The following is a 24,902-nucleotide window of genomic DNA, read 5'->3' as shown; positions in this document are numbered from 1 at the left end:
TTCTAGATTCCTTATTTGTATCAAGTTTGCAAATATCTTTTGCATTAATTTGTTACTTAACTTTGGTTCACCATTGAAATTAGTTTATTGATTTGTTATTTGGTTACTTGGTTATTTTGTTATTTGGTAGGATTTTACTCTTTCTTCAGGTCAGTATTATCAGAAATACTTTTGTTTTGGTGTGCTGATATATTCCTTTTCAATATTTTTTTTTAATAATGCTTGCATTTATACCTATAAACGAATGGATTAAGAAATCACAATGATCTAGGGGTGAATATCTCATGGTTCAGCCCAGGTGAACTTTACTGTTCACCTTTACATACTTCTTTTCTCCCATTCTTAAAGTGCAGTAGAAAGCAAATAAAAGAACGCTATGACCGAATTTTGTAGGCTATGTCAGCCTGTCTAAGGGAGAGGAAAAGACTTGATCCTGCAATGCAGGAGTATGTGTTCCAGTAGCTAAGTACAGAATTGGCAGCATCTCAGTCCTCCTGTATTAATTATGATATAGAAGAGTAACGTTTTTCCTCCGTACACAGATTCTGTAGGAATCTGTGCAGTCAAGTGTTTACCATATTGCACTGTGTAGCAGAACTGTATGCTTTAGGATTTTAATGTTAAAAGCAATCTTCATCACTTGAAGGACAGCATGGCAATAGAGGCGTGTTTGGTTGGGGTTTTTTTGTTTTATTGACACTGATACAGTAAGCCCATAAACTTGTACAAATTGCAATTATAATAATGTAGGCTTTAATAATTACAAAATTCCTTACTGACAGAAATTATAATGTCCAACCAATTCTGAAACTGTGCAAGACTAAAGTGAAGATAGACTTTTCCTTCAGCATGGTCATCTTCATCATAAATGTACCGTAGAATTTAAAGTGAAAAAGATACACCTGTAGTTCACTTAGTGAAATGTAATTAGTCTGATGGCATACAAACGTGGGGAACTTACAGAGTTTTAGGTCTGCTGCAAACCAGAAACACTGGTCTTTTGTTGCTGGCTCAGTAGCAAGTAAAATTAAAAGCACAAAATAAGTATCAGGTGAAACTACTTAGTGGTCTTGATGAGATAATTATATATTGTGCCCACCTGGTTCTCACACTTGAAGGCAATATAATTTTACACGTTGTTGCTAACTGCATCCTGCTGTGTGTCTACCTCTCTCTCAGGTACGACTGTGATGCGTATGACTGCATTCGATGCTGATGACTCTAGCACAGACAATGCTCTTCTGCGGTATCACATCCTCAAACAGACACCTACCAAACCATCTCCAAATATGTTCTACATTGACCCAGAAAAGGGAGATATTGTTACAGTGGTGTCACCTGTACTGTTGGATCGTGAGGTAAGTGAATGTTTTCCTGTTGCTAGTCTGATATTTTAACGTTTATGTCTATAATCTTCTTCTGTGGCTTGAAAAGAGGTTCAGAATATTGCAGCAATGGGGGTTCAGATGTTCAACTTTGAGGAGTCTTTTCAAGAGTTTTGTTTATTTCTTATTTGTGCTTAAGAAGTTATATTCTCTGATCAATATTTATAAATTTTGTAGTTCATAATTTCTGGACAAGATGTTTAGTGTTTTGGACTGGCAAGAGCAAAGATCTTAGGAATAAGTGGAATTAAATTTAGGGTTACCAAATGACTCTTTGGAAGTAAAAAAACCCAAACCACAAACCTAATTGTATATATAGCTTGCTACGTGATTGTTACAGTTTGGTGCCTTAAATCCTTTTCTAGAATTTTCTTTTTATTGAGTGGACTTAATAGACTAATCGAATTTGTACCCCCTAGGCAAAAATGAAAACGCAAAAAAGGAATAGTAAAGGTAGTCTGCGTGTGGCTTTAAGGTGAATTACCATAGTGCCAAAATCTATGTTTATTATAGGTCATAAACATTATAAGAGTGTAAATTGATAGCAAAGAAAGCTTAGGTATGATCATTTCACATCCAGAAGATTATAAAGCAGAGCCAATCGGTTAAGACAAAGGTTTAGTTATCAGAATAAATGAGATCTGGGCACCAATACAGTGTTGACCCTGAGCAGTTAGTCAATCTATAAATCACCATTTTCCTACCAGTTATGTAGCCCTGTGTACTCTTAGGTTTGTGGAGACGACCGAGTTCTTTTCTTGCAGGCTGTTTCAGGTACATGCTAATTTACTGAACTTATCTTCTAAGCTGGTTAGATTGAGGACTGTCAATATTCAGCACGCTATTTCTCATTTTAACCAGATGAAAATGATACCCATACCACTTCCCATGTCAGGTCAGTAATTTTCCTGCAGGCTTTTCCAACAGCAGGTGTTTAACGGGTAAACCAGACACATATTCCAGACAGACAGTGCAGTAAAAGTAAGGTCCGGGCATGTAGGATCTGTCTGTCAAGTTTAGAGAGATTCCAGTCCTTTCACACTTGTGTGGCTGGCCACAGAATCGTGCCCAAGACTTACATAATCGCTGCCTTTTTACCTCAAGTTTCCCTTCTAAATTCATTGTTTTGGTTCAAAAGCTTTATACTGTTTTTTTAAAGTCAGTTAAGGTATTTTTATTCCTAGCAGATAACTGTTCCCCAGATTAAACCAATTTACTCAAAATTAGAAAATCAATGGAAGGGAATGAACATGCCTGCTTTTCCTAGTATCTCCCAAAGGTCACTGGTGATTCATGAAATAATGATGCTGTCTCCATACAAGAACCCTGGCCTCAATCGAACTGGTATTACAGCTGGATAGTATATCCTGAAAGCAAGATCTGAATTCCTCATGATTTTTAGTAATAGTAGATTCAATACCTTTGCTTTAAAGGTGACATGGCAAGCTGTAGTCTCGTTGAAACTGCAAATTCTTGTTGTTGCTAAAAATGCTGTATGTTTTATAAGCCAAAATATAGGGCTATGTAAAATTTTAACACTAAATCTAATCATTATCTGCAGTTAAAAGTCCAGCCTAATATTTTCTTGTCAGGTGAAAGGTGTAGGAAAAAGCATGTTTTCCATTTCTTCATAAGAAGTGTTCTCTGTCATCTTCGTGGGTTCAGCCTCTTCTCCCCTCTCCTGCTTATGTACATCTTGTGTAGAAACTGGTAGTCATGCCTCCTTTTTTAGATCTGTGGAGTTAGCCATTCATGGTCAAAGATGTATAACTTCTGTTTTTAACTGTAGTATTGGCTTTTAGGGATGAGCAGCCTAATGGTCCTATTATGAACAATTCTGGGTACCAACATAATCCTGATACTATATAAATAACATGGATTTCTGTGTAGCTCATGAAATTGAACTATGGTAAAAGAACTGTCTGCCTTGGGTGGAGAGAGATGGGAGTAACAGCTGAGGAGGAAATGGCTCTCTGGCTACTGCTTGGGGAATATGGTGTCTGCATATCACCAGGCTTGAAGAAGTGATTATCAGGATGCTGGAAAGGTGGTGGGCAGGGGGAGTGTACTATTTGGCACTCCTCTGTAGGGTATCAGCTGATATAAGGATGTTATTGTTTTATTTTCCTGGTGAGCCTTTTTAGGTCTTAAACATTTTGGCTATTATCACTATCTCCTATGGAGGTGCGTTGTAGAAACACGGGACAAAGAAGTGATCTTTCCCCTGAAAGCCTTGCTAATACATGTGTGACATCAGAGGACAAAAAAGTGATGGTTGGGCAAAGACCGCATTAAACAGTATCTGTGAAAAGGGCGGATGCTTTTACCTCCTCAGGTCTTACCCTTCTTTTGTTGGTGTCTCATTGGAGAGTGTGTTATAGCAGACATGCGTCAGGAGCAGCAAGATTTTTCATAATGTTTTCCATTGCTTGGAAAAGAGAATAAATATTGAGCAACTCAGCTGATCCTTTTTATGACTGGGATTTGAGTCAGCAGTATTTGCAAGTAAGTGGGTGCAGCTGCTGAAGGTGCACACCGTACAGGGGCGGCAGGGGAGATGCATTTCTGCTGGGGAATTCCACAGCTCCAGAAACTGGTCTGGGTGAATCTGATTATCCACGGCTGCCAATCCAGACCTGCGGCTTCTCCTAGATTTTACTTAAACTCTAAACTGGGTCAACTGCCTGTGATTTTTCTGTCTTCTGCTAACTCTGTTTATTTTCTATTTGAATCTTAAAAGTGAGTAGAGTCAAAAGTGGTTTTTCGTGGTTGTTCCTTGTAAGTGTGCTGATTAAAACTGCATTAGTCCTAGACACCAATTAAGAAGCTGAACTAAAGTAAAAATTTCTCTAGCGTGGACACAGAGAAAAGAGAAAACTATGTCTCATCAATCATATGCACCAGAGGGTGATATAAACTCTTCTAAAGCATGTTAAAACACTGATTAAAATTACTCATATTTTCCATCTCTTTTAGTAAGTTTTACTATTGCTCGGATCTTGATGCTTTTCGGAAACTTTCCATTTCATTTAACATATTTAAAAGAGTATAAATTGTTTGAGCTTATATTTTGATTTGGGTCCTTTTTAAGTCTTAAGTATAATTTATTTCATGTTTGTGCATCAGAGGGAGCCAAGGGTACTGCCCAATGGGAGATACTGAGATTTGGAGATACAAAGTATCTGGCAGATTAAACCCATATTGTATAGTCCATGCTATTTTTCCATGCTTCAGCATGTTCAGAAGAGTTGCTAAGGCATAGCCTCAGAAATTCTTATTTCAGTGCAAAGAATGAAAATACAGGTATTTACCCTAAAGTTAAAAAAACAAAAAAAAGACCATCTGGAGAGCTCAGTTTTTATATCCAAGTAAATATATGTGGGAGAATGTTCACATGCATGAGTAAACATCTAGGTTAAAAATTTTTAGGAGATGAAAATAAAAATATTTTTTATGGTAATACTTTAGAGTTAAAAGTAAATTCTAAGTAGACACTTTTAAAATCAAGGAAAATTTAAAAGAAAGGGAAAAGGAAAGAATTAACTTGTTTCTGGTGAACCTCAATTGTTCATCTGTTTGTTTTTAGCTCTACAGGATCAGCTCAAAATCAAGATAATTTTGTTAAATTCCTACAGGCCTTCAAAACATTTTTTTCTGTGAATAGCATTTACCAGGTCTCTTGCTAAACTGATAGTATGGAGACGGGAATGCTCCCTGGTGTGTTAGGTGTCCTCTCCTTCAAAGGCTATTCCAAAGGTCTTCTGTGCATAAAGCACCAGAAGTAATATGTGATGTAAAAGGCAACACTCCCTCTTCAGGGTTGTTTTGTTTCTTGCACTATCTAGAATCAGAAAGGTCATTTTAGGTCTTTTCTTTGAGTTGCATGTCTGCATTCACATCCCCAACCTAGCTATTTTATTTTTTTAACCTTGGTAGTAGTTGAATGGGGGGGTGGGGGGGGTGGGGTGGTGATCTTGCACAGATGGGTGACTCTGTGTGCTTTGGAGCTATTTCCATAGTGTAGTATCATCTATAAAAGCATCAAGTAAAAAAGTCATTCTCTCCAGTATGCAGAAAAAGTGTATGTAGGAATCCCATGGATTACATCCAGCAAGCTGCTGAGTGCTTTTGATTTCTATTGACATCTGCTGAGGGAAGCCGAGTGCCTCATGCCTTCAAGGAAATACTTAGTACCATGCAGGATTTGTACTTATATGCCAGTGTATTTTTATTTATAAAATTCTCAGATTCAAAATTGTTTCTGAAAAGTGCATTATCCTCAGGGTTTAAAGCAAAACTCAGAGATAATTTCTAAAAGAACATCCATTTTCATTTTCAGAAGGCAGGTAAGGACGTATTTTTGAAGATTAATGTGCTGGGTTTTTGTTTTTGGTTTTTTTTTTCCCCTTGTGGGAGTTAAGCATCCTTGAATGTGTCAGCCATAAAGATTGAAGAGTGTTAGGGGGCAAATTATTCCTCCAGATACCCACTGGAGAATATATTTTGATTTATAAATTCAAAGGAGAAGGATGCCCTCCATCAAAGTCTATGGTTTAAGTGACCCAAAATAGAGCACAACAGGGTGAGGGGGGAGAAGAAGAAAAAAAGATGAAAGAAACCTTGAGAAAATGTCCTGAATTTTGTGTTTCAGGGATGGACAGTCCATTTCCAAGTGGCACTTCCCTACAGTAAAAGAAAAATAAAACTCCCCACGTGTATAGGAGGAGAAAACACTTGTTCTTGTTCCCTTGTAGGACCAACTCGTAAATTCCCTTTATGGATCAGTAGTCATTTTTTCTGCTTACCCACAGTGCTGTTTTGCCTGTTTTGCAGACCCTTCTGCTCGGTGGGAAAGTAGCTGTGTGATTTTTATAAATTTTATATGACTAAAGTACTAAGAAAGCTGCCGCCACAGTTGCTCAAGTGAAATATTTACTTTGCTTCCCACAGTTTGAGGAGTAATATGCTTTTGCGTTTGATAGGAATTGCTGTGCTTAATTTGAATTAAGGTTAACAAGTAGTCTGAGATATCTGCTATATGCTGTCCCATATGTTTTTAAACACCTTAAGAAAACCAATTCAAGTATTCTGTGATTCTGAGAAACCCTGGCCTTGATTCAGTTATGTGAAATGTATGTTTTCCAGCAAGACTGATAGTTGGTGTGCCTTTGCAAGCCATGCCGCCATTTCAGCAGGCAAGTGCTATGTTCTGTAACCATTAGAACCAATCTTGGTGCATCAATCTACCATTACTTGAGTCTTATATAAATTTCCCTCTCTTTATTACTTGGAAACATGGAGCTGAAAGTCTTAAGCCATAAATGTTGCGAAACCTGGAGTTATATTAGCTGATCCTGCTCATGTTTATGTGGACTACAGGTAATAATGTAATAGCTGGCTGAGTCTCCCGCTTAACCGGATGTCTCTAAGCTTTAAACAGCAATTGCAACAAAAAGCAGCGTTGCAAATATCCATTCCTGTCCATACACTGATGGATGACCGTACAGCCGTTAGCAATTTTTCAAGTCAACAGCAGCCCACCGATACATATTCAGCAATACGCTGCTCTCATGAAGGAATGGATGTTTGCATAAATGTTCTTTACACTATGCAACCAGTTCTGCTGTGATAAGTAAATCACAGTGTTCTTGTTGATAGGGCTTAAGGTCTCTGAAGGGGTAGCAGTAGGAAATAGGAAAAGCTTGGCCACTTCTGCATATGGACACTACCCTCTTTACCCATATCTTCCATTTTGGAGATAGGTGTCTTAAGCAGTCAATATACTTATTACTTACTCGATCTAAATGCAAATGCTGAACCAACAGTGCACTCTCATTTTTAATGAAAAGATATTAATCTTTTCAGCAAATGCATTCCACATTTGATCTCCATATTAACCTCTAAAATATTCATATTTACAGTGATTGTGAGAAAACTTATACCTTGGAGCATATCAGTTCTGAGTTGGAATAGTTGTATCATTTCGTCTTGTCTTCTCTGACAGAATTCCCACTTGCACACCTTTAACTTGTTTTGCAATATAGTAAATTCCATAGCTGGACCCCAATTTCTATGGTTTAGGGTTTTATAGTGACAGATATAGCAATATCTCACATTTCTGCTTAAAATACAAGATAAACAAGGCATTCATCCTTTTCCCTTGATTAATGCATTTCTTATACTGTGGTTCTGATGCCTGTAAATGTGAAGAGCAGTGGGTCTTTGGTCAGAGAAAAAGTGGTGGGTCTTCAATCACTTTTTAGAGATTATTACATAGTCCATTGTGTCTCAAATATTAGAAAATAGAAAAAGGGGAGGAAAAAGCTTCCGATTATAATGCTAGCTTATGAACAAATGGACAGAAATGGAAAATGCTCATTAGTGAGGTGTAAACTCTTATTTAAAGTTAAATTTCTAATGAACTTTCTAGCACTTGGGATTAAATGTCCACAGTGAGAAAATACATCTATTTTACTAGATGTACCAGTAATTCATAGTTTGATTCCTATTACGTTTTTGATAAGAAAGCTCTCTGACATATTCTTAAATCTCGAAAGAGGCTGTGCAAGAGAGGTAAATAAAATTTTAAAAAAATATGTCAATATATGAGTAGTATCATTCAGGTTAGGAATAGTAAAGATTCCCATTGCCAGAACGTTAGAACAATTGTTCATAAAAAAAAAAATAATAATAATCCAATCTGCATAAAGCTTTAGTGGCAGAATTTCTGCAAATCTTTCATTACATTGTTGTTATCTGCTTCTACTTTCATTTAATTCAACACACATTTTGATAGTCAGATTTTGGTGTTTTTTTTTTTAAAAAAAAGAAATTTATCTGACAATAACAGGGACCAGATTTTCTTTTCTATAAAAATCTGTGAGGGATGAACATATCACATAGAGAACCTCACAGACAGCCATTTCAGCACAATGTTATTCTTTTGGGCAGTGAATATAGTATCAAGATCACAAGGCAGAGAAATCACTGAATGGCTTTTTTTCAAAACACTAAGCACAACGTGTAAGAAGCCTACCTCTGGGAAAAATAAAACCATTGGGTGAACACACACATTTGCTTTCTTTGTAAATGAAAGAATCTCTGCATAAGCTACTGCTTATACTTTGTGTCTTGCATGTACCTTTCCTACTCTGAACGGAGCTTGACTAGCTGCAAAACCCTAGCGACCCTTGGAGCTCCCTTCACAGTCTTGCTTTAGCTCCTCTGTGTGTGGATGCTTGAGGCCACAGGCAGGTTTTCCTTTGCAGTCCTAAACTCCGGTTTGTTGACAGCTAGCCATTGTAGGCTCCACATTATCATCCTGCCAGATCTGCTGGCCAAAATCCGTGTGTAGGTGCTCATTTACAATTTCATCCAATATAAACTGGGATGACAGCTATATATATTACTTAAGATTTTTAAACTGTAGATTGCAAGTGAGATAAATAAAACCCACTTAACAGGCAAGCTTCGGCAAGGACACGTTTCCCTCCTCTGTGTAGACAAACCACATGAAATCCCAAGCCATCTCTCAAAGGAATCTTTTTCTACTCTCTCTGCATTTCCCTCTGATACTGAGGGAAGAAAAAAAGAGCATTTTCAGCTCTTCATGAGGATCCTGGGTTTATTCCTTAGATCGGCTATAAGCTCTTAATTCCTCTAGTACGTTATCCATCGCATTATGAAAAACAAGTGATTCTCAGCTGTTGATGACTCCAAGCATAATTGTAAAATATATATACTGTCATAATAGCTTACTTTCTGAAAAAGCTCCGTATTTTCCACAAAAACATGTGAATATGATTTTTCAAACTTTCAGTTCTCTGTAAGCTGCACTGAGAAATATTTATTTTCTCCCTTTCACATTTTGGGTTAGGAGTTTTGGTGTACTGGCTCCCGTGGCAGATAGTTTGCAGATCCTCTAGACGTGTCGCTCATCTAAACATCACATGTTTCTCTGACACTACTGGAGAGATTTAAAAAATATCATCTTCAAGACACTATAAGAGTGACACAAAGCATATCAGCTGCCCATATACTTTGAATCGAGGCTGTTAACTGAAATGTTATTTTTTTTGCTAGACTTTCTTTACTTAAAGAAATTGAAAGGAATATTAGCTCTATGGATGTTTAGATGCTAAAATCCCACTGTGACAAATAAGTACGTAAGAGGGAAAGAAGTATACAAGAAAACTTGAAGTGGTAGATTTTGCAGAGACAGCTGGTTAATTACTAAATGTTGACACACATTCTGCTGGTACAAATGGCCTAACGGTCACTAGATTGCACCTAAAATGGAAGATAGTAAAACTTAGAAATTCCAGACTGGAGACATACCATGCATTTTGTGGATGCCTGGGGCAATAGTTTCAGTTCAGTAGAGAGGATTGGAAGGGTCAAAAGGTGAGAAAAATCTGAAAGAGTCTCACTGACTATGTTTTTCAATCCTGCCATAGGGCCAAGGAATATGGCTACAAGAGGTAGAAGTAAGTTTCGGTTGATTAATCCCAATAGATCCTCTCTTTCTTGCAAATATCCCTAGTTTCTAAACTGGTTTTGCTGTCTGGATAAGATGAACTCTCATTGTTATAGAAAAAAGTCTTTTTCAAGCATTAACTGCGATACATCCTTACTACTTCTGTCTTAAAAGTTTGCTTTTTTTCTGTCAAATATCAATACTTTCAGAATGCTTAGTGCATGAGAGTAAAAAGAAAAACATCTGGAAGTAGCATGACTCAAGTAGAGTTAGTACCAAAAAGTAAATGGAATTACTTAAAAAACACTATAGGAATAATTGCTTAGCTATGTCAGAGTTGCAGCTCAGAGTACTTGGGACTCTAAGAGAGTTACCCTAGAAATGCTTCAGAAGAGAAAGTTTTGTATGCTTTAATATGAAAGTCAATCACTTTTCTTTCCTTTCTCAACATACAATAAAGCTTTGGAAACTGAATGATTAACTGCAGCAGTATCAAAAGCAGTACCAAATATATACTTACATACTCATGATATTAACAAACACCTAACTCTAGAAGTTCACCAAACATACGTGCATCCGTATGCTGTGTTAACACCTTGGCAAGGGAGAGAATTACCCAGCTCCAAAAATCAGGATTGCACACTGGTCATCTTCCCAAGAGAAAATAAAGAACATCCTTAGATTTATGTTTATTACCAGAAAGGAAAAAAGAATATAGCTCTACAATTGTGGTTTGCATCAAGATTCCTTAACACCTTTTTTAAAAAACATATAAAAGATAATGCCAAATACTTATATGGTTATTTTTAGTGTTTCGATAGCATAATTCAGATTTCCCAGTGCCGTTACTGTGGGATAATTCATCTAGTATCAATAGGCATTACTTTTGGTTCCCCAAATGCCAGTCACATAACAGGTTCATCTTTCTCATTTTATTTTCACTTTCTTTTATCTTTCTTTTTTTTTTTTAACTTTCTATTTTTAGGGTATATGTAGCAAATATTATTTAAAATATGCTGGTTTGTAGGAGATTTTATCTTAATACTATCAATGAGAAAATTCTTTCTCTGCCCAATTGTACCTATCATTTGTGCTGAAGTATCTAACCACAATCATGTGAATTAAAATTGGGGAGTGGATGTTCAGTTTTTACTCTCAGTGTAATTGTATTCTTTTGGCTTCTGCAAAGCATTGTGTCAACAACCCATAGTCCTCAGTCTGGACTACTGTGTTATATAAAACTCAATTCAAGGTTAAAAAAAACCAAACACAAACTCTTAGTCTACATTAATAATGTTATTTTTTTTGTTTCCTGTTTTATATACTCAGTAAATCAATTAAAAGGTAATCTGAGAAGGCAGAATGTGAATGATGTTGGTATGTTTGATTGAATTATGCATTTTAGTTCTTGGAACAGATAAATACAGGTAAATAGACAGAAATATCCTGAACAAACATCCCTTTGAAGGGACCTGGAGATGGCTAAATCATTGAATTAAGCACATATAAATAAAAAGATTCATGCTAATCAAATTCTCCTCTGCTTCTCTTTTGGACTGGAGAATTCGCTAGTAATTTCACTTGTGATGCATTCCTGTAACTTTTTGTATACTTGTCTTTCATTTTTATACATTAAGCAATGTGTGAAATTTTAAATCATAATTGAAATATAGCTGGAACATCCCAGAGAGAGTAGTGACAGCCTTTGAGTCTGTTTTTAGTTGTAAATGTTGGACTTCACAACCATATATAAACATTTCAGAAGCTCAAAATGTAAAGCAGAAATGAAGTTGTTCAATCACGTGGCTGATTACTGTAGAATTAAAGAAGTTCCACTTAGCACAGAAGGGCTAGCCTTTTCTTTATATAGTTTTTGATACGGCTGTGAAAGTTCCCTAAATGATTGACTTTTCCTTGCTGGAAGATCACTGAATTATCTGTCAGTGATCAAAATGCTGCCGTTTATGCATATAATTCAGTTTTGCTTATTACTTTTTACAGTTTGCTTGTGACATCTTTAATTTGATCTGTCTTGTGTCATAGATATTTTATTTTTTTTTTAAGGCAAACTCAATTTCCTTGAGAGGAAATCCATAAAGCATCATTCTCCCTGCAGAACAAGTATAAGCTGACTTCTTTAAGATCATGTATAAATCACGCTTTAGGGAAGACATTGCTCACTCAGAAAAGTGATTTGCGAACACTTTTAAGTTTGAGCCATATTATACTACCATCTTCAAATAGATACCTCCATCTAAAATATGAATTCTGCCTCATAGGTTGATGGTCCCATGGAGCAGTATTTATGAATGTTGACTTTACTTTTTTGACGTACAACATATGATGTTTTCAGACTATGCTGCTTGATACTGCTCGTTTAATGATTTTTAGAATACTGGACCACAACCTGCCCTAGGTGAGGTGTTAATGTTCAACATAAGAATTGAATATCCTTGCCACCTGAATTTTTCTGTATAGTATTTATAGTAGGATGTTGCCTTGCATAAAGTTTGCAGGCACACTCAGATGGCCCAGGCAGCATGCGTGCTACAGGTGTAATGCATGGTAGTGCTGATGGGGGAGCAGAGCTGCGCTCTTTGAAACGGCGGATAATTCACTGACAATCATGACAATATTTCAGCTTGAAAGGACTGCAACAGAAAAGAGGCCCTAGAATCTGGCCTTTGCTTCTGCAGTGAAGCAGAGAGGAAGTAAATTTTATTCCAAATGTATTTCAATTTAATAAACATCTGTCATGTATATTTAAAACTGCCATTTCAGGATTGTAATTATATCATCTGAAAATAAGTCCTCCTCAGAAGAGAATTGAAGTGACAGGCTGAAGAAAATGAAACTTGACGTTGCTCCTTCTCCTTTCGTCCTAGAGCTAAAATTTAAATTAATTTTCTTCTTCTTGTCAAAGTATTTTAATTGGAAATTATTTTAGATTGCAGTTTTCAGAGAGGAATGGGATTCTTTCCATTGTGTGTGTACAGAAGTTTTTCAGTGTCTGTAATATTTTACTAAATTAATCATTTTCAAATATTTTAAATACTTGACAGCTGTACTGGTAATTCTCAAGAAGGTTAAAAAATTTAAAAACCTGAGATAAACATAAAGATTTTCACCGGTTTTCTTATGTTCCTCAGTACCTTTGCATACAGCCATGTTGTGTTTGTTGCTATAGTTACCCACTTGTTGGGAGAAATGAATATTTGATATTAGCAGTAACTAGACTGTAAAAATTAGATATGCTGCTTTGGTTCAATTTAGGTTTATCACAATTTTTTACAGCTGAATTTCCTTTAAAAATCTTGAAAGTAAGTTATGGAGCCATATTCTTATGGGAGATACAAGTCTCTATAGCCGTGTAAGTTCATTCACATTCATTCTACAGTCCCTCTGATGAACTAAAAGATCCTAATTAAATTTTCTTCCAATATACTTTAATTTTCAGCTTCAGGCCTCCTATAATAGGAGTTTCTCCTATTAATATCTTAATCTAAATATCACAAAGGACAATGATAGTCATGCTATGGCCATCACAGATGATGGCTTTCTATGCTGAAACAGTGGCGCAGCTTACAATTGACCAAATATAGGTGTTTGGCCTAATATCTCACTTCTGAATTATTTCTGGTTTGGCACAATGATTTTTTGAACACTCCGTTCAGCTGTCACTGGACAGTGAAGCACCAGAAGATAGGCAAATGCAGCTCTAAATAGCTATCCAGGTAACAATTCAGTGGAAGTCACAATTTAGAGAGGAAAAAGGTCTGCTTAGTAATAAAAAGAATATGTGGATTTGTTAAAAAATTACAAGACTGAAGCAGTTGCTACTTTGACATTTACCTTAGCATTGACACTGTGTGCATGAAAATCTTTGGCAGAAAGCGTGACTTAAGGAAAACTGTTACTCTGAGACGTGTTTTCATGCAATGCTATCTCACCCATGAGAGGTCACAGAAATCCTGTTGGCTGCGTTATGTTTCATTACCCTCATTTCTGTTATCTTAGAAATTTCTGATTTTTTTTTCTGTGTACTTTCTTTAATGTATCCTTGATAAAACACAAAACTTACAGTGGAGACAAACTGAAGGGAGATCAGTTTCCCCACAGGATTTCTGCCTTTTAATTGAAGCATGGGTGATAAATGGTAAGAGCTGAAATGAGAGAGTTTTTCAGAGGAATTTGTCAAAAGCGTACCACTAATATCTGGAAGTCTAGAGATTTCTACTAATGTGATTGAATATTTGAGGATACAAGAGAAAGACAGTGCAATTTATGCTGATGGTAATACAGGTGTGATTTAGGCTTTCTTGATTTTTTGCGGCAGACTTTGCCGCAGGTCCAAGGCAGTTGTGCAGTTGAACAGGGGAATTAGAAGTATCGGGGGTTTGGCTGGACTCTTGACTTCTCACCAGAGCCTAATTATACCGTTAAGGCATCACATTCCTGCCTTGAAGGGAAAATAATCACTGGGCTCTGTACACTGTCATCCCTCCAGTTTTAAAGGTAGCACTTTCAGATGACAAAAGGTAAAAGCATTGCTTTTAGCAGTGTGGCTAAAGGGACGGTTGTAAGAGGTTCAGGGAAGTCAGCAGTGGTTCAGTTAGAAAATTCCAGCTCTTCGAAGTAGATTGTTTTTTTGATAAGAACTGAAAAGATCTAAGCCCATTCAGGAAGTTTTGGGAAATTATGAGTTCGTTTGGGTTAGGCTGCCCTTGCAGCAAGAATGAGGGGTGAGGCAGGGTGTGCTGCTCTGCCAGGTCCCCTTTACAAAAGGGCGATGTGCCACCCCACCAGCCACGTGTCTGATGCCGCCTTGTGCTTTAAGAGGAATTCTTTTCTACCTCCATCTTTCATGCTAGATCTCTCCATACATCTGTCTAGTTTACTGACCTAGCAAGAGGCTAACCCATCAAGAGGAGCTTGCTGGGTTGCTGAGTTGAATCAGCTCCTAGAACTGCCTGGTGCCTCCCAAACTGTCACTGGGATGGAACCATCTGGCTGAGCCAGAGGGACATGAAGCAAAGCCTTTCTTTTTCAGCAGCGGTGAGACATTCATTAGCTCAGCTGCTTTGGGTAATCCCCTCTCCTAGGTCCACAGCTTACTGTCACTTATGTAGATAGTTTAATTGATATAAACTATTCCTTCTTTCAAGCATGCGTAATGCCTGGAAGCTTATTTAGAAACCCAATGCAGAGATTGCATTTAACCTTGCTGCACCATAATTTTCAACACCACCCCCAAAAAAACCTTCCCAAACAAAACACCAAAATAAACCAAATAAAAAAACTGAACAAAGTTTCAAGAGTTACACTCCATTTCATCCAGCAGCAGAACAGCAGATAAGGCTGGCAAAACACTTTTACCTCACTGGGTGGCAGATGTAATGTATCTCAGATCATACTGCCACTGAATTCCCTGTACACTGCTCTGGGTCCGTAAAGTGCATTGATTTCCTTCCCAGTACAGAATGACACAGCTGAAGGCACTCTCCGCCTTGTAAAAAAAATGCTCTCAGCACTATGTCATCAATGACAATATGGCCCTTCTTCCCCAGAGAATAAGAAAAGGAATTTGTTTCTTACATAGTAGAACATTCCACTAGCAATAGCCACAAGCCTGCAGTGGAGTTTCTATCTTGCCTAATTTGTTAAGGGGTGGGTGAGTTTATCTGAAGAACTGTCTTCAGGTAACAGGAATTCTTTACAAATCAGTTCTTGGGGTACACTGCAAATAGGGAGGACACACACACAAAAATGACAGGGATCCTTGAACTAGTAATTGTGAACTGCTTAAGTACATATAGATTTATATATATCTAAATCTATATATACACATATATGTTGGTTGGGTGGGGTTTTTTTTTGGTTGGTTTTTTTGCATTAAGAGTTCTTTGAAATACTTTTTCTAACTGGCTTGCCTTTAATTGGAAAAAGGGACATGAAATCTCATATGCTTCTGTTGTGGCTGTCATATCTTAGCATGAAAGACCAATCACATCACATGGAAAGTTATAGATACAATTAAATCAAGCTTTTACTAAAGCAGATACAAAAATGGAGGCTCACAACTTCATTTGAGGTAGGAAGTAATTTTTAACAAGCAAAACCAAGGTTTAAGGCTGTGTAAATGAACAAAATTTCTTTTCAGCTGTAAAGCAGGTCTTGTCTCCTTCCAAGTGGAAGGAGCAGAATAATGAATACTTGGCTTCAAAAAGTTTTAATAGAAACTCCTGTCTTGTTAGGCACTTTCCACTAGCATCAATGTATCAGCTTGTTATTTTTTTCCCCTGTAGTTCATATATCATATTTAGTTTATCAGCCTTCATATGAGGCCAAGAGGATTTGATTATATGATCTGACATGTCAATGTTATTTTTGGGAGGCAAAAGGGGTTTGATGGTTTGATCTTAGTGACTTGGTAAGTTACTCCTACTTGAAGAGTCAGAATTTAAATTAAACAAGGATATTAGTTTCCAATAGATAAAGCAAGATATATTTTTCTCTTTTCATCCCTGAAATGATAGAAGGAAGTATGTAATTTTTGTTTCATGAAGATGGAAGACAGAAAACTGACACAGATTTTGGAATATAAATTAAGAATTTAGATGACATTTTGAGGTAGTGGATAAGCAGAAGATGCCTTGTGCTTTAGCTGGAGCAAAGCCTGTCTTTTCCAATCCTATCCAGGGAGGATAAATTATATAGTATAATTCAGACTGTTACTGATAAGTGTAATGGATCAAACAGAATATTCAAAGTTTCAGTAAATAGTAGTGAGAAAACCTTTCCAAGCACTTTCCTATTTTCTGTACAGCACATCTCAGGAAATAATAGACCGTATCTTTAAAACAAATCATACAATGCACTGTGGAAAACATACTAGAATATTTTGTATCATTTTACATCTGTTTTTTCCCTTAGTTATAAATATTGGAGAAAACTAGAAAAGTGTGTTATAGCAATTTACATATAAATATATTTCCTATTCATATATGGGCATAACAGTAACCACTCAAAGATCTGACAGCTGATTTAAAACTTGTAGGCAAAAATGAATCTGTTGTATATAGAAGGTAAAGGCCAAGAAATGAATAGTCGCTCTTATAAGAATTCTAGGAGAAAGTACAAGAATCGAGAAGAAAATGAGGAGCAAATACAAATTCTTCCAGATTTTCTGAAGGAATTCACAGCACTTAGGCTTTTGGGCAAGATGTGCTCCTGTATACTCGTTGAGGAAATGGTAGTTTGCTCTTAGACATGTTGCTTAGTCCATGACAAATGTCTGTTTCACTAGGCTGGTGTATGACGAGCCACACTATGCTTAAAAACATTAGAAGGTATGAATCCTCCCCTTGCAGACACGAGGGGTGAGTGACTGCTCTTGTCACCATCTGCAAAAAAGCAGCAGAGGAAAAGTTGGGGAAAAAAGACCCCAGGACAAATTCTGTTTTGCATGATCATTTCCTCTCCCTGGAATACTGCTGTGTGGCTTTTGTACAATTGTGCAAACATCTGGAGAGGTACAATTATGTGTATTCAAAAATCTCAGTGACATGAATTCAGTTGAAAATAATTCTAGGATTTTCTCCTTCCTTTTTGCTTTTAGCTCAGTGTACATCTAAAACTCTGAAGAGTGCAAAAACTTTATCTCTGTGATACGTAGATTATACTAGCTAATAGCATTCTCTGTCATAGGAGAAGAAAATAACACCATCCTTACCAGATAAAAGACAATGATTCATCTCAAAAGAGCCTCAACCAGTCACATAATTCATGGCTTTGTTTTTTATCTACTTGTAAAAGATTCATGAACACTTCTGCTACTGTCTGCATCCATCTGGTTCTTAAGTAACATGAATTAAGAAGAGCACATCTAGTTGCTGTTCCTATTCCATTTTTGTTGTTGTTGACAAATACTCATTCTCAAGTTGCTAGGACCTAGCTAATGCAGGACCACCCATTCCTGCTTTTCCAAAATTCTGCAGTAAGTTGTGTGCTGATGTTGGTAGAGACTGACCAAGAAAAGCACAACTAAGATTTATCCCTTTGCTCCTTATCCTCTTTGTTTTCCTGCAGTAGGGAAAACCTCAAATGGCCTGTCTACACATCTACCTTTTCCTGGGTAATCTGTCTCTGAAAACAATCTTTCATATGTATAATTGTCTGCCTGGAAGGACCAGACTCCTGTGCTGGTGGCACACTGATTTATTCCTCTGCTAATCCTTGCGTGTTTGGCAACAGAGTATTGTGGTAGCTGGTAGGTTAGAAATTTATGTCCTGAAATAATTGCATGGGTGATGACAGAATAAAAAAGAATGTCTTTGAACTATTTCTCTTAAAGCTATTTTCTCATCTGGTTCTATTTATTTTCCTTTTCCTTCTACAGTTATAGTCTGATAAGTAGTATCTTTTCAGTGAGACTCACCTTCTGATTAATTTCTTTGTTTCAATGAACATATATTTAAGAAAATAATCTATTTTTTGAAGTGTTCGACATCAGTGAGGTTAAAGAAAAAATATAAAGGGACCAAGAGGAATTAGAAATGTATTACTGCAATAACAAAACACAGGTGAACTTGCCACTCTGGAATACATCAGAGCAAAACTATGGGAAAAACAGTCAGAGAAGGGAAGGAGGGATAGGGAAATTTGTAGAAGACAATAAAACATAAAAAATAATCTGTTCAGTTAGAATTTTGTCTAGTTCACTTGCATGTATTGTATTTATGAATAAACGAATGAAACTGGATGAATAAAAATATCCAGAAACATTTTCTATCAAAGATTTAACTATGAAATTACCTTCTAAATGAATGTTCACAGGTATACCTTGAAGTAGAACAGAAAAGGAAGTAACTTCCATGTCCGTGCTTTAACAAAACAAAGCCATTTTTTAATAATGTACCAGTCAGAAAAAATAATTTTCAGGCTGCAAAAATCTTTTATTTCCTACATTTAGAGGTGTTTCTTAGAGATTTATTTTGAAGTAAATGGACAATTTTTACAGCATGGAATCAAATTTACCTATTTTTGAATCTTCATGCATAACTTTGTGTTTAAGCTTTCAAAAACATAGAATAAGTAAACAAAAAGGAATATCTGTTTTTAAAGACCTATTAAAATAAGACCTTTACGGAATGTACAGTATGAATCAATCTGTAGATAGCAGTGTTCCTCAGATGTGTGGGGAATATCAGTGGATGTAATGGAAAAGGAAACAGGTGAAAAGCATCTGTGTTATTTCTGAAGAACCCTGATGACTTTTGTGAAGAACAGTTCATTTCTGAATATCCAGATGTTCCTATAATAAGGTGCTATTTAAAGTTAGCACAAACTTCCCTCTATCTCTCTAGATAGCATCAGACTTTTGAAGTCTTTTAAAAGATATAAATTGAGTGCTTCAGTAAAAAATGCAAATCAACACATATAAGCGTGGCAGAAGAATAGAAACAAGAAGGGGTTTAAAATGATATTTTATCCGCATTGTTTTAGATTTTGTGAGTCATCCAAGCTTCTTCTCTACTGTGGAAAATTGTTTCAGAAATTGCTCTGCCTGTTAGCTCAAAAATCACATTTCCAGATTTGTTCATAGACTTCCTACACTTGTTCACATTTTCCCACTCTAAATGGACGCTTAGAAATACTTTGGTCTTAGTCCCAGACTTTGAACTTAATTAAGGTGCAAGGTTTTCTGAAACCTAAGCATAATTTTTAAACATAAATATCTGTGAGGCTTGTGTTAAGGATTTTTTCTGTTCCTCCTTTTGTCACCAGCAAACCAGCTCCCAGTGGAGCTTGCTGGCCAAATGCTTTGCTGCATGTTGACCCTATTTATTGATGGGGAGAATTTTGCTGAATGATGAGGGTAATTTCTTTATTCTCAAAGATGATATACTAGTTCCAAGGCACACTGCAAAGATTTACGTTAACTTTAACAGGTTAAGCTTCAAGAAAAGATAGTCTTGGTGAGAAGTCTCTGATGTTTTTTGGTTTGTTTGGGTTGTTTTTTTTTTTTTTTGGGGGGGGGGGGGGGCGGGAGGTAATTGCTTAAGCTATGTGTTAAAATGTACTTTATTTAACAGCAATTAACATTCTTTTAGTTGTTGTAGGAGTGGGCTGGTAGCTTGATCACCACGGCAGACATGTCCAAGCCTGAGAGTAAGCCAAAGACACATTCCTCCAGAAGTTACATAAAATCTCTGTTGACATAAAGCCCTTGCTTAGACGTCATTTCCCGCCGTTAGCAAAGATGAAGTTAACCCAGTCAAAGTAAAACTTGATGATATAGTGTATACCTCACCTGAGTGAGACCATGTGGCAATAGGATGCTGAACATTAGAGATCTGAGGCAAAAATTCCTGTCCTGATGGGTAAAGATAGATGTTTTCCTCTGTATTTGATCATTTAAATAGACAGGGTCAGAGATTTAAAAGTATGGACTTTACCAAGAGGTGGGACTGCTCAACACGTTTGAAATGTGACTGTTTTCCACATGGTTAGTGAAAGAACTATGTAAAAACTTCATTTTAGACAACTGGAATGTCAGATTCAATTGCATTGGCTTAATCTTAGCAATCTGATGAAAAGGAAATGGCAATAGAGTGATCGTATCAATATTCCAGGGATCAGCAGAGGGGAAGTAATACTTTTAAAATATAATTTACTTGAAAATGTTCCTCAAAGACATGCATTATAAATACAAAGGATATGAAGGATATCAAATGAGCTAATAGAAGGAGGAAGACAGCTATACATTTTATTACATCCCCCTTTAATCACAGGAAAATCCATTTTCAGCTAATCAGCTATTGATATGCAGAATGATGGGTTCTTGCAGGTTGAAACAGGTGTTTCATCTGAAGATGCCCCACTCTGTAGCCTGTAGTTCACTTGACCTGTTTCTTTTACACACTTGTTAGCAGATAAGGAAATAATAGTAAGGTTTTGAAAAATGTTTGCCTAGAAAAGATGTACTGAACACTTAAAACAGATCACAGGCTTAAAGACAATGTTCATAAGTAAAGTGTGTTTGGTTTACTGCCAGCTGAAATCTTTTGAATCTTTACTTCATCAACAAAATGGAAATTTGTTAAAACAGCACAAATGGATCCAGACCCCAACAGATCAGAACCTTCCTTTTTGTTGCTATTCCTTTGTATACAATTTCTTTGTAAACATATATGGATGCCATGAGTATATTAAGTTACAGCCTTAAACAAAGAGGTAAAAGTACCCCCTTACAGAGATCCCACATCTATAGGAGCAGTCTGTGAGTCCCTTATTATACATTAATGAGCAATTCTGTATCCTCAGGTACTGTGAAAAGCCATTTCAGTGGATAAAGAGTTGTTCTGAAAAGGAAGGTAGTAACATAGTTTTCCATGGAACATGCATGAAAGGACTGTTCTGCACAGGGAAAGTCTTATTTTGGACTGAGGTCTTGAACTGTGAATCTTAGATTGAGATGTAATTTGCTGTCAAAATGGGCTTATTTTCTTCCTAAACTTGGGGTTTATATTCTTCCTTAATTTTGAACCATTGTGGTTGTGTGATCCTAAAGTAAAACACAGCATGCACGATGATAGTGATCCCTATTATTTGACAATACACACAGATTTTTAGATCATATTTTATATAATTATGCATTTGTATCGTTTTTGTTGCTCAAGTTCAGAAAGCCCCATTATTTACAAAGGGAATAGTTTTGATAATTGCAAAACTTATGGAATGTTGCAAACACTAGAAATCAGGTGTGTTCATGCAGTAGCGCTACATAGGAGTATTCATTTAAATTTACTAAATCAGTAGGATTAAGTTAATATGTAAAACACATCAGAGTTATTTAAAGGTAAAAGAAGAAAATGTATTCAAGACAACTAACCCTTAAGCCAGTTACAGTGAAATCCCAGATCCAAGATGTATTTGTCTGGCTGCATAAGGCCGTACAAGCCCTGAGTCAAGATGATGGTAGTTATGTAAACAAATGCACGATGAAAGATTAGTGTTATTACAGTAGAAAATAGACATATAAATACCTCAAATTTTAGTCATATTCCAGTTTTATGAAACAAGACTGAAACAAAGGAGTGAAATGTGTAAATATTGGACAATGTAGCCTGAATAAGTCTTACACTGAAGAAAGAACTCATTATATAAAGGATGTGTGTAGTTTTCCAGGACATTAGTGAAGGAAAAGCTGGTGTGTTGTTATTGTCATGCAGGTAATACAGGAGTCTGAGTAAGAAAGAAAAAAGAGCTTTAAGTTTTGTAGAAGTTCAGGTTTAGAGCAGGCCTAGTTAGAGATGGGGGCAGAGCCTGTCCTTCCACTCCTAACCTAGGTGAAAAACACAAAAGGCTTGTCATGAGTAAAATTCTGATTATTTATACTAGATAATTAAAACAAGTAAAAAATATTTTTTTCTTCTCTAGTGAAGACAAAGCTTAGGTTACAGCTTTTCCCAGAGGGCATTGGCATTCAGCACAGACTGTTCATATTAGATTTATAGTAGACTTGTAATGAGTTGGTCCATTTGTTGACTCAGAGCCTGAGGTGCAGGCAGCGAGGCTGCATGCACGTGGTTGGTGACATTAATGGGTCTTGGGTAGAGAAAAGCAGAATTAGGTGTTAGTCCACGGCTCTTAGTGTTCGCAACCAGGGCATGTGTAGACGGATTCTTATACGTCATGGTTTTCTCATATCCAGCATTCTGCTGATTCATGTTTGTTAATGTACTTCTGTACAGGTAGCTGTATATCTTTCACCTCAGAGTAAATATTCCACCCCATGGAAACTGCTGCTTTTCTTATTTTGTTCTGTTAAATAGGGTGCCAGAAATGTTCATACCCTGAATTGAAATGTTGGAAAACAGTACCTGTTTCATGAAAATAGCTCTCTTTAATCCCATCTTTTTGCCATCTGAGACTATATGCTGTATTTATAGTATTTAAAAGAAAAAAAAAAAAAAACAGAGGCAAATTGGGAAGAGCTTTACAAGCTTGTAAATTCTCATGAGGCTTTTCATACAAACCTTCTCCTTCTTAGAGAATGTGAGATGGGTATGCTTATGAAGGGGTTTTATTTAACTGCATTAAAGAGAGAATTTTTGATCTCTCTCAGATGCTCCTTACCTTCCAAAAACTTTTCTGCATGGCCTGATTTTAACTGGGCCATTTGATTTCCTGTTAACTTTGGTCTGTGCAACAAACAAAACACAGGAGACAAAATCATTTTTAGAAGTCATTTTAAGCATGGGAAGTTTAGTTAAAGGGTGAAGCATCGTTAATTTTATCAGGCTATATAAACAGAAGAAAAAATAAGTCTAAATAATAGAAAGGTCAAAATCATGTGTATCTATAGTTATTAGCAGAGTTTTATGGGGCATTAAGAATTGATATTCCCTGGTGACTCCCAAATATATTTTTATAATTGACAAATAAATCTAATTGCTTGCCTTACAGCCATGATTATTTTTTTTTCTTAGTGCTAAGCACTATAGATGCTTATTACTATATTCTTACTCTGAACTTTCAAGTGTTAGAACTGAGACTGATACCTGGGCCTCTGTTGAAACCTTCATTCATCATGGACCTTTGATGGACTAAAAAAGCATTTGGAAAAGCTAACATTACACTCTCCTGTAGCTTTACAGGCTTTACAGGGCTAAGAGAAGTGGAGGGGGGACCATTGGTCTGCAGCTTATTTCAGGCAAAGATTGAGGAGATGTGAGTAAGAAGAACCTGTATCCCATTTTCAGCACAAAAATGGACTGAGGAATTTATTTTTTTTTTAGATGATCAACACTGAATATGATCGCTCATGTGCTTAAGGACTTGGAAATGGTTGTCCTGCATTAAAATTTGGTTATTTAGCAATTGTTTGTGAAGCTGCCTGTGGCAGAACAGTTGAATGCCCTCACCTCCCTGTGTATAGCCCTTGCCAACTTGCTCCATCTAGGGGATACTTCATGTAATTCATGTTTTCTAAGCTTTAAAAGTCTTTTAATGCCATTTATATTAGGATTTACGTTAGTGTAATGAATTCAAAATCTAGCCTGTAAACAGTAAAAATCTACTTTATTCATACAACAACATGATCATAGCAGGTTTTTTACTTACTGGTACCTGTTTTACCTACCAGTGTTTAGTAAATGTAGAAAAACATTTCATTGTTTGGGGCTCTGACTTCCAATGTTTCTTCAACATAACCTTAATTTAAGCTGTTCAGTAAAAGGTTTTTAAAAAATGGATGTTTGGCCCACGTAGAGGCTTTTATGGTCCACATATATCTTCAGTCATTAAATTAATCCAGATTTTTAATATTTTTTTAATATAAAAAATAAAAATTGAAATGTTTCACAGTGTATGAAAATAAGATAAAGATAGATTTTATGATGAACACAGAGTTTTCCAAAAGGGGTTTTGACTCTTTCATGCAGTAGTCTAGAAATAGTTTTAATGGCTTTGAAAAAACGTGCACAACCTAGAACCACAAATGCTGGTAATACGATGCTGCTCACATTTCTTGCATGACCATTCCCTGTGCTGACCCTACATTATAGAGTTATTTCAAGTGAAAGGCAGAGTCGGTCATTAGCTGCTAATTTGCTCTAAACTGATGCCCGGGCCTGAATCAGGCCATTTGACTTTCGTGTAGATATGCTATTTCTTATTAACTGATACTGATTTTAATGTATTGACAACATAAAAGTACTTTAACTGAGCTAAAGTTGTGTATATTCTTTCCATCAGTAATACTTGTGTCATTAGCTGTATATTTTTAAGGTTATTTAGTTGCAACAGGCAAAATTTTATGCAAAATTAAACTAACTGTCAAACATTATAACCACGCCGGAACATTTGGTCTGTGAAGTAGCTCATTCTGAGATGTGAGCTCAGCAAAAAGCACACCTTCATTCTGCTACTGGTTTTAAAAACCCAAAGGTAGAGGTTAACGATCAGGCGAGTAGAGGGAGTAACGCCAGAAATAATTTGGGGCTACTGTTCTTGAGCTGAAACATGAGAAATAACAC

At 36.4% G+C, this 24,902-nt stretch overlaps 1 protein-coding gene across 2 annotated transcripts in view; it reads left to right on the top strand.

Annotated features, from left to right (window-relative positions):
• The window catches only part of CDH13 (cadherin 13), a 505,317-nt gene that overhangs the window by 353,247 nt on the left and 127,168 nt on the right, over positions 1-24,902 (top strand). For both annotated transcript variants that reach the window (XM_037408727.1, XM_037408725.1), the window contains exon 7: positions 1,180-1,358. In XM_037408727.1, coding sequence (XP_037264624.1) covers positions 1,180-1,358 — 179 coding nt within the window. The remainder of the gene's footprint in view (positions 1-1,179; positions 1,359-24,902) is intronic.

The sequence above is a fragment of the Falco rusticolus genome, chromosome 15 (genome assembly GCF_015220075.1).
Source record: "Falco rusticolus isolate bFalRus1 chromosome 15, bFalRus1.pri, whole genome shotgun sequence".
Lineage (NCBI taxonomy): Eukaryota > Metazoa > Chordata > Aves > Falconiformes > Falconidae > Falco > Falco rusticolus.
The sequence above is the reverse complement of the archived record's forward strand: the minus strand, read 5'-3'. Positions and strand labels throughout refer to the sequence as shown.